This window comes from Zalophus californianus, chromosome 6 (assembly GCF_009762305.2).
Source record: "Zalophus californianus isolate mZalCal1 chromosome 6, mZalCal1.pri.v2, whole genome shotgun sequence".
Lineage (NCBI taxonomy): Eukaryota > Metazoa > Chordata > Mammalia > Carnivora > Otariidae > Zalophus > Zalophus californianus.
Genome location: NC_045600.1, coordinates 77072535 through 77087294, shown reverse-complemented (window position 1 = coordinate 77087294; position 14760 = coordinate 77072535). Strand labels below are relative to the sequence as shown.

The 14760-nt window shown below is 43.6% G+C and overlaps 1 protein-coding gene across 4 annotated transcripts in view; it reads left to right on the top strand.

Annotated features, from left to right (window-relative positions):
* The window catches only part of SCG5 (secretogranin V), a 55925-nt gene that overhangs the window by 28098 nt on the left and 13067 nt on the right, over positions 1-14760 (top strand). For all 4 annotated transcript variants that reach the window (XM_027572676.2, XM_027572674.2, XM_027572675.2 and 1 more), the window contains exon 3: positions 11891-12040. In XM_027572676.2, the coding sequence (XP_027428477.1) occupies positions 11891-12040 (150 nt within the window). The remainder of the gene's footprint in view (positions 1-11890; positions 12041-14760) is intronic.

The window sequence follows — 14760 nt, the reverse complement described above, 5'->3', positions numbered from 1 at the left end:
AAGTGTATATCCTTTTTTTATTGTTATGTTAATCACCATACATTACATCATTAGTTTTTGATGTAGGGTTCCATGATTCATTGTTTGTGCATAACACCCAGTGCTCCACGCAGAACGTGCCCTCTTTAATACCCATCACCAGGCTAACCCATCCCCCCACCCCCCTCCCCTCTAGAACCCTCAGTTTGTTTTTCAGAGTCCATAGTCTCTCATGGTTCGTCTCCCCCTCCGGTTTACTCCCCTTCATTCTTCCCCTCCTGCTATCTTCTTCTTCTTCTTTTTCTTAACATATGTTGTATTATTTGTTTCAGAAGTACAGATCTGTGATTCAACAGTCTTGCACAATTCACAGCGCTCACCATAGCACATACCCTCCCCAATGTCTATCACCCAGCCACCCCATCCCTCCCACCCCCACCACTCCAGCAACCCTCAGTTTGTTTCCTGAGATTAAGAATTCCTCATATCAGTGAGGTCATGTGATACACGTCTTTCTCTGATTGACTTATTTCACTCAGCAGAACACCCTCCAGTTCCATCCATGTCGTTGCAAATGGCAAGATCTCATTCCTTTTTTTTTTATGGTTTTCCCCATGCCCTCACTCAATCGAAACCCCTACAACAATTTTGTTTAAATGTCACATTATTTTTTTCAACAATAAGTGATACCTCAACTTAAACTCTACTCTGACTCCCAGTTAAGTCATATAATTTCAGCAAGAATCATAGAATAAAGGTTTTAAAGGACCCCCAATGGGCCTTAACCTCAGTACAGAAACGTACTTGGCCTCCATACAAATTGCCAGATAGAGACTTCACTTCAGGCAGCAAATAAATTTATATGAAGGGATTAAAAGTGCTGCTGCAAATTACCTGTTAAAGTGGCTTTTTTGAAAACCTACAAAATTCACAGCTATCCTCCAAGTGCCTCATTTTCAAATTAATGTATTTTATTCTAATTTTGGGTTTTGTGCAGATGCGTTGGGGAGGGGTGGGGCTTGTGGTGGCTGTAGGAGAATTAGTTAAATTTGCAGAATAAAATTTGAACTTTTGCAAATAAGCAAACAGCCAAAACAAACACCACTTTGGAAAAAAATACACATTTTCTTCTTTTGAAAAGCAAGCAATGCCTAAGCAAAATACCTTAAAAGTGAACTAAAAAGCTTTTCTAAAATAAACAACTCTGCTTGTGATCCTAAATTGGGACCATATGTAGATGTGAAAACCACAGATGCAGTGGTTCGCCTCCGAGTTTCTGCCTGCACTGTTTGCGTGCCTTCGAGTAGATGATGATAATGTTGCCTTTGGTCCCAAAGGAGCCTGAGTTTTTTAGATCCTAGTATGGGGCGGGGGCGGGGGGGGTGTGAAGCAGAAGAGGAAAGAAAAGGAATGAAAACAAATGCCTTTCAAGACAGACTATCTGAACAATTTTATTTTGCCTATCTGCCAGGAGATTCAGCTCAGCTCAGATCTCTCCTGCACCTTTAGGGTGGTGCCAAGCGACGGGCGTGGCGTTTGCTGAGGACGCAGGCTGTGTGGGGAAGTCCCTGTGAGAGACCAGGCTGGCACTCTGAGCATTCGATGGCTCCTGCGAACTGCCTGGACCAGCCCCCTGCCCTGGGGCAAATCAATGAATAAGCCAATTCAGCAGAGATAGAATCATTTCTTTGTTTTTCTCAATTACCGAATGCTGTGTGCTTTGGGGTCACTTGTCATGGGTTTAGAGAATGTGGATGTTGCAACAGAAGTCCTCACCATTCTAAACAGCTTCAGCTGAGCTCCGTTACCAAGGAGGAGAGTTGAGGCCCCAACACCCATCTCTAACTGTAAATGATTCTGCATTCATCATCTCCTTCTAGGACACGTTTATGTGGACGTGTTTTGCCCCCTTTAACTCTGATGACAAATCCTTCAGGGAAGGAGTTCTGTCACCTGGGCAAGAATGCAGGATGCCTGCCCTGAGAAAACCGAGTAGGTTGAGTCCAGGTATTAACTTACTTAGTTTTAAGTGGGTGAAGGAGGCACTGCTGTGAAGAAAAAGCCTGGCTGTTCTGAGCCCCTTTTGCTTGCTGCCCCCAATACAGGGCTGGGATCATCAGAATGAGGAATACATAGGATTGCTAGTCTGGGCTCTGTTAATTGTGCTGTTAGGAAATACTGATGAGATAATAAAAGGAGCAAACATTTATTGAGTGCTTACTACATACCTACCAGGCAGTGAGCTAAGCATTTTGAATATAATCCCTTATTTGATCCCCCCACAAGCATACTATCCCCAAATTCAGAAGAAGGAAATTGAGATCCAGAGAGATTGGGATGTTCTCAGAAGTGTGGCAGAATGTGGACTCGAACCCAGCGTCTTAACAACAGGAAGCTATAAAAGGTTTTTTGCATAAAAGGTGCTCTCTTTTCTGTGGGTCCTCAGTAAATGAAAATCAGTTGCTTTTCCAATAATATGTTTGAATTTTGGGACTCTCACTTCTTACCAGGAATCAAGGCAAAAATGCCTTCATATATAGTTAATTTTGAGGATGGACATGTATAGAAATGACTATTTTTTTCTTCTTTTTAGCTCACTTAAATTATTTGGCCTGAGGGAAGCAGAAACATGAATATTAGACATCTAACATTTTAAAATCCCACCCTTAAGCTGGCCACTTTTTTCAGGTGTTTCCTCCCCCCCCCTCCCCACCCCCCCATAAGGGCTAAATCGTGTGTCTTTCTCTGGCCTTTTCTCCATGCTTCTGTCTTCTGTGCTCCAGTGTGAACAGTAACGTGTAGCCCAACTACCTGAGTGCTGCACCAAGGAGAAAGCTGAGGTGTGGCCTGGACAGCAGGTGACAGATCCGTCCTCCCACCTGTGAGAAGTGGTAGTACTTTGTATAACAGTGTGTGTGTTTACCTCAAGGTGGGGGGCGGGGAGAGACAAAACTTGTGGGGCCAGCCAGAGCTTCCTCAGGTTGGCCCTCAGGACTTCCTGGGATGTGGGCTCCTCTTCATCCGCTCGGGGTCAGGCCGGTGCTGCACGCTGTCTGTGTCCTGCTCATCTCCATCGGTGCCTGCTCGGCAGCCTCTGAGGCCACAGACTGCCGCCTCCTCTGTTCCAGTTTCCTTGCCCTCCTCCAGCTCCGCTCTGGCTCAGGAGTGTGAGGGGGCAAACCAAAGCAGGGCAGCGTTCATCTGAATCACCTCTCCGATGCCTCAGTGTCCCAGGCCATGAACAGCAGAGAAGCCGGTGGTGCCTCTGTAAATGATGCATGGGGACGCGCAGGAGGAACGAAGGCCCAGACTGCAGGGTATTTTTAGCGCCGGCTGTTTGTGGTGACCTAAGTGAAAACTGCTGGCTCCTGTCCCTTCAGCTGAATGGCTGGTATTCAGGAGAGTGTGCCCACTCCCTGCCAGACTCTGCCCACGGAGCTGCCTTTTTACGAGGTGGCTGACTGGCTCCTTGGCACCAGGCAGCCCTGCCACAATTCTCCTTTATTGCCCAGCGCCGGTGCCCGGTCGTGTGGGCCCATGGGCAGCCCCGGCGTGGTGCTGCGGCCGGGCGGGGGCCCGGGGGAGACTGCTGGCTGCGAGCTTGTCAGGGTTGTTACTGAATTGTGAGGCAGCGTCCGCAGGGCCGGGGCTGTGTCTGGAGGCTTGGAACCTCTGGCGTGAGGCTGGCACGCAGACACTGCGTAACCACGGTGGCGGGGACCACCGCCGGCTCCCCATCCCAGAGTCATTCTGCTGGGGCCCGGCTGTGGGGGGGAAGCTGTCCCTCCTGGTCGCAGACACTTTGGGGGCCTCAGAGGGAGCTGGAAAATATGAGAGGCCCCTGTTATTCTGACAGGTCATTCTACCAACGACTGCTCTGGAGCTAGAGCTGATCTTTGGAGGACGACTCCCCCCCACCCCTGCCCTGTAAAGGGAGTGGATGGGCTGCATAGAGCCTTTTGGGGGCTCCCCTGGTGCCACTGTGGAATGGAAACAGTGCTGGGGTCCCGGTCTCCAAATAACACTAACTGGCTGAGTGATTTCAGGCAAGTAACAATCTCCTAGGACTCCCTTTCTCACTTATGAGTAGTCACGCTTGCCTTACTGAACTCACGGAACATTTTTAATGAGGGTATAAAAGTACTTGGAAACGAACTGAAATAGTAAGAGTACAAAAGGGCGATAGGGGTGCCGGGCCCCATTTATCTTCTTCATTTCTGGCCAACCTTGACTTTTACCAAATCTGTCCCCACCAGTCCCGGCCAGGAGGGACTCTGCATTAGATGGTGTGAGGTCATCAGGCTCTGTGAAGGACGTCGCCTGTATGTGAGAACTTAACCTTCAAGATGGAGGTATTTCTAATTCTCACACAGAATTTGTTTGAATGAAAAAGGGTGCAGCGGGATCCTTTCCTTGTGAAATGTGAGCACATGCCTCTATAATTAGAATAAATCTAAATCCTTAAATAAAAGGATGTCAACGGTAGCCACAGCTCCTTTCTCTGAAACCTCAAGTGAATTTTAGAAAGCCTCTCAGCAGCCACCCTGGGATGTTGCAGGCCCACGAACCAAGATCATTACCCCAAGGTCTCTCTCAGAGATAATTTAATCTTATTTCATATATAATTTGAATAAGTCCGGCTCTCTCGTTTCTTAGCCCCTTGCTACTGAAAGTGTGGTATATGGATTGACAGCATCACCATTACCTGAGAACTTGTCAGAAAGGCAGAGTCTCAGGCCCCGCCCCTCACTTGTTAATCAGAACCTGCATTTTGACAGGATCCTCATGTGATTTATGGGTGTAGTAAAGCACATTTAGAAGAGGGGATTTGCAAGGCCTAGGCCCACTCTTTATTTATGTAAGTCCTTCATTATGAAAAGGACCTGGAGTGACTAAGATTAACAGCTGACAAGGAGGGAGGAGACGAAGAACTGTAAAAGCCATAGTAGCCGGGACCGTGTCACCGGGTGATACCGCTGTGCGCCCGTCCCTGCACTGAGAACACGCTGCTGCAACACTATGTGGTCATTGATACGGCCAATAACAGTCCCAAATTATCAAGAGGAGGGAAAGTCATATTCCCAAGCTGCTGATCAAAGTCTTTACCTAAAATTCATAGTGAAACTTTTCCTTTAAAATGGTTAAATAAATGAATCTTGATGTTCAAGTGGTTGCTTCAGTGATGTGCGTACTATATGGAAAACCACATTCTCCAGGAAAAGAGGTACATGAAATGTCACTCTAACTGGAAACTTCATTCGTTTTTGTTTTTTTAATGCACTACGTTTAGGAGAGTCAAATGACATCAAGATAAGGCGTGATACCAGAGGTTTACTCTACTATATAACTAAACAACTAAACAACTCAGCTGATACCACAAAAAAAAAAAAAACAAAAAACAAAAAAACCATGACTGTTGGAAGCCAAGTAAAATTTTTTGGGTCAGTAGGTATTAAACTTTCATATTTTCATTTACTAGATACTGGCAACCGATCTTCAAAATTCTCAGGCAAGAAAATGGATTTGAAACTAAAGGGAGTTTTAAATTAACCAGAAAAGCTAGTGCCCTTTCCTGGATAAATGAGCATTGGAGGTGCAGGGCCCAGCTGGTGGTCCTTAGGAGTCTTGCTGGGAGCTGCCATGTTGAGACTGCACAAGCCTACGGGTGGCAAAGCGGGAATTGAGGTTGCCCAGATTAGCCAACTGAAACAACAGCATTGCCAATCTAAAAGGGTCTTGCAGAGGAGGGAGAATCCAAGCCCAAGGCAGGGGATGGGAATGCAGAAAAGAGCTGAACGCTGTTAGAGAAATCCCCTAAGACATGGGAAAGTGCCTCAACAGGTTTTTTACGGAGGGTTTCAGTGCAGGCCAAGGAGATTTAAGAGCTCTGGCCTGGATCAGACCAATCTGGGTCTTCTTCCCCTTCTTCCCCACTCCCTGCTTCCATTGCCTCTGAACACAACTAACTGACACTTTACTGCTGTCATAATGCGAAGAAAACCTACCAGTGGCCTGGAGCTTGAGAATAAACAGCTGCACGGTACCAACTACATTAAAGAAAGCAAAGTTTATACAAACAAAACTGAGCTCGAAACCTATTTGGCAAGAATTAAATATTTTCTCTTTATTCTAGAGACATTTGTGGAGTGCTAGGGCTGTGATGGAAACAGATAATAAAGCATCATCACAGGATAGAATTAATTAATTGCCTGAAATAATTTTACAGCTGTAGTGAAAGATTCTGTCTTTACCAATGGTATTATTTTCCCTAATCAGGGGGCCTCTACACTTTGGAAACCTCATGGGCTTTGACTCATCTTCCCTTTGTGCACTGTTTGGAATCTCCTTTCTACTCATGTTGTGGCTACCCTAACCCCAATCCTCCTTTCTCCACCCCTGAGTTTCAACATTAGCCTCATAGCAGGACTTCTTAAACTTTCTTCCAATCTACCTTCATACGCGGTCTTTCGAAGGGCACTTGGATACAGTGGCTCTGGAGTAGAGGGCATTGGAATTCTTTTAAAATGCCACAAGTGAGGTGTGCCTACGTGGCTCAGTCATTAAGCGTCTGCCTTTGGCTCAGGTCATGATCCCAGGGTCCTGGGATCGAGCCCCGCATCGGCCTGCCTGCTCAGCGGGAAGCCTGCTTCGCCCTCTCCCACTCCCCCTGCTTCTGTTCCCTCTCTCACTGTGTCTCTCTCTGTCTTATAATAAATAAATAAATCTTAAAAAAAAAAGCCATAAGTGATTCTGATATGCATCTTTTGTTGGGAATAAGAGCTTTCAATTGTTGCTAAGTTAACATTCTGTGTAAAAAACATCCAATTATTACATTGCTCTCCTGCCCAGAAAGTTTGGTTGCCATTTATTCCTATGTTAATTCATACTTTTCTGCCTGGCATTGGCCTTCTCCCCTTCCATCCAGCTCCCCCCCTTCCCCAACAGTGCTCATTACGGATGCTCAAAACTTCCCTGCTTTATACCTGCCTCTGCGCTCTCACTTGTGGTTCTTCCTTTGCTACCTGTAAAGATGGATCCTGTCTTTGATGATGATTCCAACTCAAGGGTCATCTCTTTCACGGGTATTTTCTTGGCAGGTTCTCTGTTCCCTGAATTTCTACATCATTTACAATCTATACCAGAATGAATTATGTCAGGGGATGTATCTTATCATATACCACTGGCTTATTGTGTTAACCTTAGAACTTAACCTTAGAACAAAGAACCATCTAGAATAAAGAACGAGTTAGAGAGTAGGAACCATGTCTTTTACATTTGTCTTCTGCAGCACCTAACGTAATCACTGGTATGTTGCTTCCTGCAAGAAGTCCTCCATGTCCCACATTTGGGTTAGATGTTTCTCCCCTCATGCCTGTGACATCGTGCTGTATCCCAGTTACATTAGAAGTGCATTCCAACTCTGCATTGCAAGTGTGTTCTTATCTGTGCATCTTTTGCAGACTGTAAACTGTGAAAGCAGGGCCCCTGTTTACCTGGTTCTAGCACTTAGTCCAGGTCTTGGTATGTAGTATGTAGTATGTGCTCAATACATATTTTTTAAACTGACTAATTAATGATTTTAAACTCTTTGTTTGGTTGAGACTGTGACAAATAGATGCTCTTTAGCATCCATTGCATCATAACATTTTGATTGACTTGGTTTCAGGTATAAGAAATTAACATAATCTAAACATAATGAACCCGATAACTAGCATTTGGTTGCATACTCAACTATATCATTTTCTAATTATTACCTAAATGTGGTTTCTTGTCTACAAAATTCGAGCTCCTCGAGAGAGAAGGATAGCATTTGTTACTTCCATGTATCTCCCACAGTTCTTACCTCAGTGTCTCTTGATTTGAGGTCATTAAATGTAGTTTTTAAAAGAGCCTGTGTTATAATGTATCTGCCTGGTAAGAAACATCTGCTACTCCCTAACAAGTGCTGCATTCATTTTAATGGCCCTGGTGCACAGAGGTAAACAGAGCCTTGGCAGGCCTTCCGTAAAGGAAACTGTGTTTGCTTCCTTCATTAATTACTAATGGAGCATTAAGAAGACATGCATTCTCCCCTAAGCCAAGTTGGATAATTCCTGGCACTTAAGGCTAGGGTGCTTTCAAAAGTTGAGACATGTATTGACACACCAGAGAGCATACCCTATAGCAAACGCAGTGGTGAATGCATTGCCAAGATTATACAAAGTTTCAAATGTATCAATACCAAGGGCGCTGATCTGTTTAACCTTTTGCACGTCTTGGGTTAATGTGGGGTAATAAATAGGAATCCCTTGAACTTCTCTGAAAGCAGGCACCACAGGAGGAATTGGAAAATCCATCAGAAAGACACAGAAGGTTACAAATAGAAGGATGATCAAAGATTTACCCAGCAAAACAACAGAATGAAGAGCAGCAAGGCTAATGGGAGAAATATGATTTGTCAATTACAAATCATATTTGTAATCATAATTGTTTTTACTCAATAGCCAATTAATAGCACAATTAAAATGAAGAATTTATACTCTCGAACATGGCAACTCTCATATTATCAAAATGCTAAAGCAAAAACATCGAGGAATAAGAGGTTGAGAGACTTATTAGTAGTAATAGATTTTAACACATAACCATCAAATTAAGATAGGATTAAACCATCAGACTGTGATAGATACAAAATTACATCTTATTTTAAGTGTTCACATGGACATTTTCCAAAAATAATACCTTTTTTATTTTTTTTTTAAGATTTTATTTATTTATTTATTTGAGAGAGCGAGAATGAGAAAGAGAGAGAGAGCACATGAGAGGGGGAAGGGTCAGAGGGAGAAGCAGACTCTCTGCTGAGCAGGGAGCCTGATGTGGGACTTGATCTGGGGACTCCAGGATCATGACCTGAGCTTAATGGCATGGCAGTCGCTTAACTGACTGAGCCACCCAGGTGCCCCCAAATAATACCTATTTTAATGCAGAAATTTTGCAGGCTACTCACTCCCATCACAAAGCAATGAAATATAATATAAATGTAAATGAAACAACCCAGCTACTTGATGATATCTATGTTTTGGGGGCTAGAGAAATTTGAAATTGAAGGAGGTACAATTATCCTTTTAAAGATCAACTTTAATCTGACGTAATAAATTAAGACAGGATGATACAAGGTCATTTCAAAGACACTGTGAATCCCAGGACACTAAGATCTAACCATGATCCTACTGAATATATTAATATTTCCAAAGGAAAAAAATGTGTTGCTCCAAAGGGGAGCTGGTTCAGTCAAAAACGCCAAAAAAGCAGGTGTCACAGCAATAACCTTGACACATCTCATCCAGGGGAGAAGGGTGCCTCATCCAGCTGGGCTTAAATAATATAACCTATTGGCAAGATGTCCTGTGGAGGTGGACGTGTGGCTATTGTACGAGACGAGTGCTCTAACCCTTGAGCTATGGAGCCTTCTCCTGGAAGTGTGGCTATCATAGCCTGATTTTGACTCTAAATTCATGCACACCAACCAAGGCACCTTTTGATTTTGATTTGACCCTTCATGTGTAAGATATACCTTTTGCATTAAGAGAGCTATGTCCCAATACAATTACTAGATAGGAATTCATTCCAAGAAATAGTCTGCTATAGTGCTGGTAGAGTAAGCTTCCTGAACAGGAAAGATAGGATTACTTCACTAATGCTGGTGGGATAATTGGTTAATTATTTTACATGCACTAAAAAGAAAGAAAGGAAGGAAGGAAGGAAGGAAGGAAGGAAGGAAGGAAGGAAGGAAGAAGAAAGAAAGAAAGAAAGAAAAAGAAAGAAAGAAAGAAGAGAAAGAAAGAGAAAGAGAGAGAGAGAGAGAAAGAAAGAAAGAAAGAAAGAAAGAAAGAAAGAAAGAAAGAAAAAGAAAGAAAGAAAGAAAGAAAGAAAGAAAGAAAGAAAGAAAGAAAGAAAGAAAAATAGAAAAACTAAAATATCCAAATATTGGTAGTACTCCTGAAAAGGCAACAATTTTATAAATTTATTTTTTTAATTTTTTATTTTTATAAAGATTTTGTTTATTTATTTGACAGAGAGAGAGACACAGCGAGAGGGAACACAAGCAGGGGGAGTGGGAGAGGGAGAAGCAGGCTTCCCGCAGAGCAGGGAGCCCGATGTGGGGCTCGATCCCAGGACCCTGGGATCATGACCTGAGCCAAAAGCAGATGCTTAACGACTGAGCCACCCAGGTGCCACCCAATTTTATAAATTTAAAAAGACAAGAAGAAATCACAAAGGAAAATAACAAGAGCATATCTGACTACATAAATATTAAAAACTTACGGTTGCAAAATATTGCTATAATAACCAGAATTTGGAGTCAGAGGAAATGGGAACGTGGTTGCAGGAGATGTAACAGCCAAAGTCTTGTTATCTTTACTATGTAAACTGTTCATGCAACTTGATAAGAGAAATGATTAAAATTCCAAGAGCATAAACAGACAATTTGCATAAAGAAATTAAAGCTGGTACGGGGCACCTGGGTGATTCAGTCGGTTAAGCATCTACCTTCGGCTCAGGTCATGATCCCCGACTCCTGGGATTGAGCCCTACGTCAGGCTCCCCGCTCAGCAGGGAGTCTGCTTCTCCCTGTCACTCTCCCTCTGTGCTTTCCCTCTCTCTCAAATAAATAAATAAAATCTTAAAAAAAAAAATTAAAGCTAGTAAATAAACACATGGAAGTATATTTGACTGAGCTGGTAATCAAGGACTTTAAAAATAAGAGAGTAATTTTTCCAAACACCTTTTAAATTAGCAAGGAAAACAAAAATTATTTTTATAAAACCCAATGCTGGTAGAGATATTATAAAAATGGTATTCTCATATTTTGTTGACCTTATTTTATAAATTGGTACCTCCTTTTCCAGGTTGGAAAACAGCGTGGCAATATAATATAAAGACCTATAAAAATATTTATGGCCTTTGACCCAGTAATTTGACTTCTGGGAATCTATCCTGAGAAATATTAATCCAAAATATGGAAAAAATTAAATTCCTAAGAGTAAATTGGGAAACACTAAATGCCCCACAATAGGGGAATGATTAATAAGTTGTGGTACAGCCACTGGATAGAAAAACAACATAGCCATTTGTAATTATGTGAGGAGAGACCACGCAGCCACATGGGCAGATGCTTGTGCTTTAATATTAAATGAACATGAATAAACACTTAAGTATAAAGAGATATGCAGAAGAGAAAGGATTGAAGAAAATATACCAAATTTTAAGTTGTTCTAAGTGGCGGAGGACAGTGACTTTTTTCTTTCTTTCTTTCTTTCTTTTAAGATTTTATTTATTTATCTGACAGAGAGAGAGAGAGAGAGCACAAGTAGGGGGAATGGGAGAGGGAGAAGCAGGCTTCCCGCTGAACGGGGAGCCCGATGTGGGGCTCAATGGGGGGCTTGATGCGGGGCTCGATCCCAGGACACTGGGACCATGACCTGAGCTGAAGGCAGACGGTTAATGACTAAGCCATCCAGGTGCCCCTTTTCTTTCTTTTTCTGGAAATGTGTTGTCTTTCAGCCTGTTCCCATGCCTGGCAGCAGTTGCCTCCCTGTCTCTTCCTCTACCCTTCCCCCAAGTGCCACGCAAGTTCCAGCTCGTCCCGGAAGCCCTCCCCATCCTATCAGCCAAATGAAACTCTCCCTTCACCATGCTCCCATGATGCTGTATTAACATTTCTATTAGGTCTTGTATCTAATGCCTTGTGTGGAAATGGTACCTGTGGGGGCATGTGTCTGTTTCCACAACTAAAGTTTTAAGCCCTAAAGGGCAGGAACTATTCGATTTCTTATTCTCTTTCCACAGTATAGATCACAGTGCTTTGCCTGAGTACATATTAGTTGAAATGAATTTAATTGCACTGAAGTGAACTACTCTGATTCCCTGGCAGGTGGAGCCCATGAAGGTCTTCAGCACTTGGGTCCTTTTGGCAACATCCCAAACATTGTGGCAGAGTTGACTGGTGACAACATTCCTAAGGACTTTAGTGAAGATCAGGGCTACCCGGACCCTCCAAATCCCTGTCCGGCTGGAAAAACAGGTAATGGGCATGCCCTTGGGTTCTCATGGATGGTAGAGTCTTTGGGAGGAAATCTGCTACAAGTATTCTGAGAAATAGTATTTTTATCCTAATGACCCCCCCTATGTTTTGTAGGTAGATCTAATTTATTATAGAACCCTTGGTGTGTTCTGGCAGTCAGATACACCCACATAAGATTCCCTTGCCGAAGCTTTACCTTCAGTCTTTCTCCCTCTTTAGGAATTGATGCTTTTTTCTGCACTTGCTACTCTTTTAATAAAAACGGGGAAAGATTTTCTTCTTTTTGCCTTTTCTGTGATACAGCTGCTGCCCACTTTTAGTGTCTTTGGAACTTACTAGTTTGTGGATTATCCATGTCCACTGTTTTTCTTTACTTCCTTTGACAATTGACATTTTACCCATGTCACAAACAACATCAATCCTGAGATATTTCCTTGGGGTCAGGAGGTGGCATGAGAGACAGTGGGTCCAGGAAGATAAGAAGTTGGTTAAGGGAGAAGCTTGAAACTTTCCTTTGCTTCTCGTATCTCCCTTCCATTTTCCTACTCCCTGATGCCAAAGAGAATGAATGGTGAGTGGACTACCCTTATGGTGGGCCTTGAGCAGCTAACCTTGGTGGTTAAGAGTAGTGGCTTTCAACTCAGACTACCTGAATTCAAAACCAAGGTCAAGATATGTGACCTTGCACAAGCTAATTAACCAGTTTGCACCTCAGTTTCCTCATTGGCAAAATGGGAGTTGTTGTGGGAATTAAATGAAATTATCCACGTTAAGCACTCAGTGCAATGCCTTGCACAAAGTAAAGATTCATTAAATGGCATCCTGATTAGAATTAGTTTTTGCCGCTAGTAAATAACGCATCACTCTCGTTGGGCTTGTGTTAACTTCTAGCACCAGAATAATCTTTTTCCCCAAGCCTACAATAACAATAGTTGGTATTTATTACCCCTACTTTGCATGTATGGAAACTGAAGCTTAGGCCATAGCTTGTCCAAGCTTATCTTCTTAGCAAGTAGCGGAGCCAAGACTCAAACCCAGGTCTACCTGATTCAGGACGGTGTGCTCAACCACCGTGATGTCTTGCTCTGAAAATTGTGACAGTATTGGCCCCTCAGATTTTTTTTTTTAAGATTTTATTTATTTGATAGAGAGAGACACAGCAAGAGAGGGAACACAAGCAGGGGGAGTGGGAGAGGGAGAAGCAGGCTTCCTGCTGAGCAGGGAGCCCGATGCAGGGCTCGATCCCAGGACCCTGGGATCATGACCTGAGCCAAAAGCAGACGCTTAACGACTGAGCCACCCAGGCGCTCCGGCCCCTCAGATTTTCTTAAACACAATGCAGGCTTTCTCTGAAAGAAGCTTTCCCTGAAAGATACTCCTCCTTTCATTTAGGGTAGGTGTCTGTTTTCTATGGGGCACAGAGCCTCTGGAGCAACCAGAGTAGTTGGATGTAACCTAGTCAATGGAGAAATACTGGGCCGGCTGCTGGAAAACCTGAATCACTACACAGAGCCAATCACTGCAGCCACATTTTATGTGCTTGTAGGGTTTTGAATGGGTGGGAGGAAAGACCAGTCCAGAATTTGAAGAGCAACAGTCTCCATGGGGAGTTGGTTAAACTGATTAGATATAATACGATATAGTAGTTCTTAAAGTGTCGTCCCAGGTTGGTCCCAGGTTTCCGGCAGCATCAGTATCACCTGGAAACTTGTGGGAAATGCAAATTTTCAGGCTCTCCCCTAGACCCACTGAGTCATAAACTCCTGGGGTAGGTCCCAGAAACCTGCCTTCCATGCGATCTGGCACGTACTGAAGTTTGAGAACCACTGTTGTAGGAGATTGGACGGAGTTTGAGCCAAGAGATCTGAGGTCTATTCCTAACTATAGTATGTCAGTCTACTTCCCTGTGCCTCAGTTTCTTCATCAGTAAAATGAAGACATAGTCAGTGCCTTCAAAAACATAAATGCAGTTCTAGACTGTCCTAGGAAAGGAAAGAGTCCAGATCCGTGTAATCAAGCACTAGTTTTATGCACACAGGAGTTCTGAGACAGGGCAGTCCAGGAGGGCTGATACAGCTGGGTCAAATGACAACTCCCAGACTCTTCCTTGTCACACACTGTCTGCCATTTTTCTTTGCTATCCGGACACTAAGCAAACATGTTTCTCACTCTATGTTCTACCATTATTTTCACTCTAGAAAGGAAATCGTTGGCAAAATTTAGACATTATTTGTTTAGAGATTGCTTGAGATATGCCTCAATGAGAATCATGACACCGCACAGTTGAGCAATCCAAGAATAAAACCTTGGCTTCCCCCTCCCCTGCCATGCTCTCTTCTGAATTGTGGTCCAGCCACCCTGGATAGAGCAGCGGATCACAGAGAGCACATCCTCAGGCATAGGATGCGAATCCCAGGGCACGTTTTCAGGCCCTGAGAGACTGCCATTCCCAGAGCAGGGCTGTATCTCTACATTGCAGTCCGGGCCCACTCGGAAGTCCTGGAGAAACAATTATGAACAGGTTGTTAAGCTGCCCTATGCAGACTGCCTGAACTCTCTGGATTGGCTGTCTCTTTCTTACATGGTAATTGCTGTAGATGAAGAAATTAGATAAGCAGTTCCGTGAAAAGTGGGGAGCCACGTTAGGGGTTTGGTCAAACCTAATGACTCCACACGAGCTTCCTCCTGTGAAGACACTGGATGCTTCAGGCTGCTGGAAG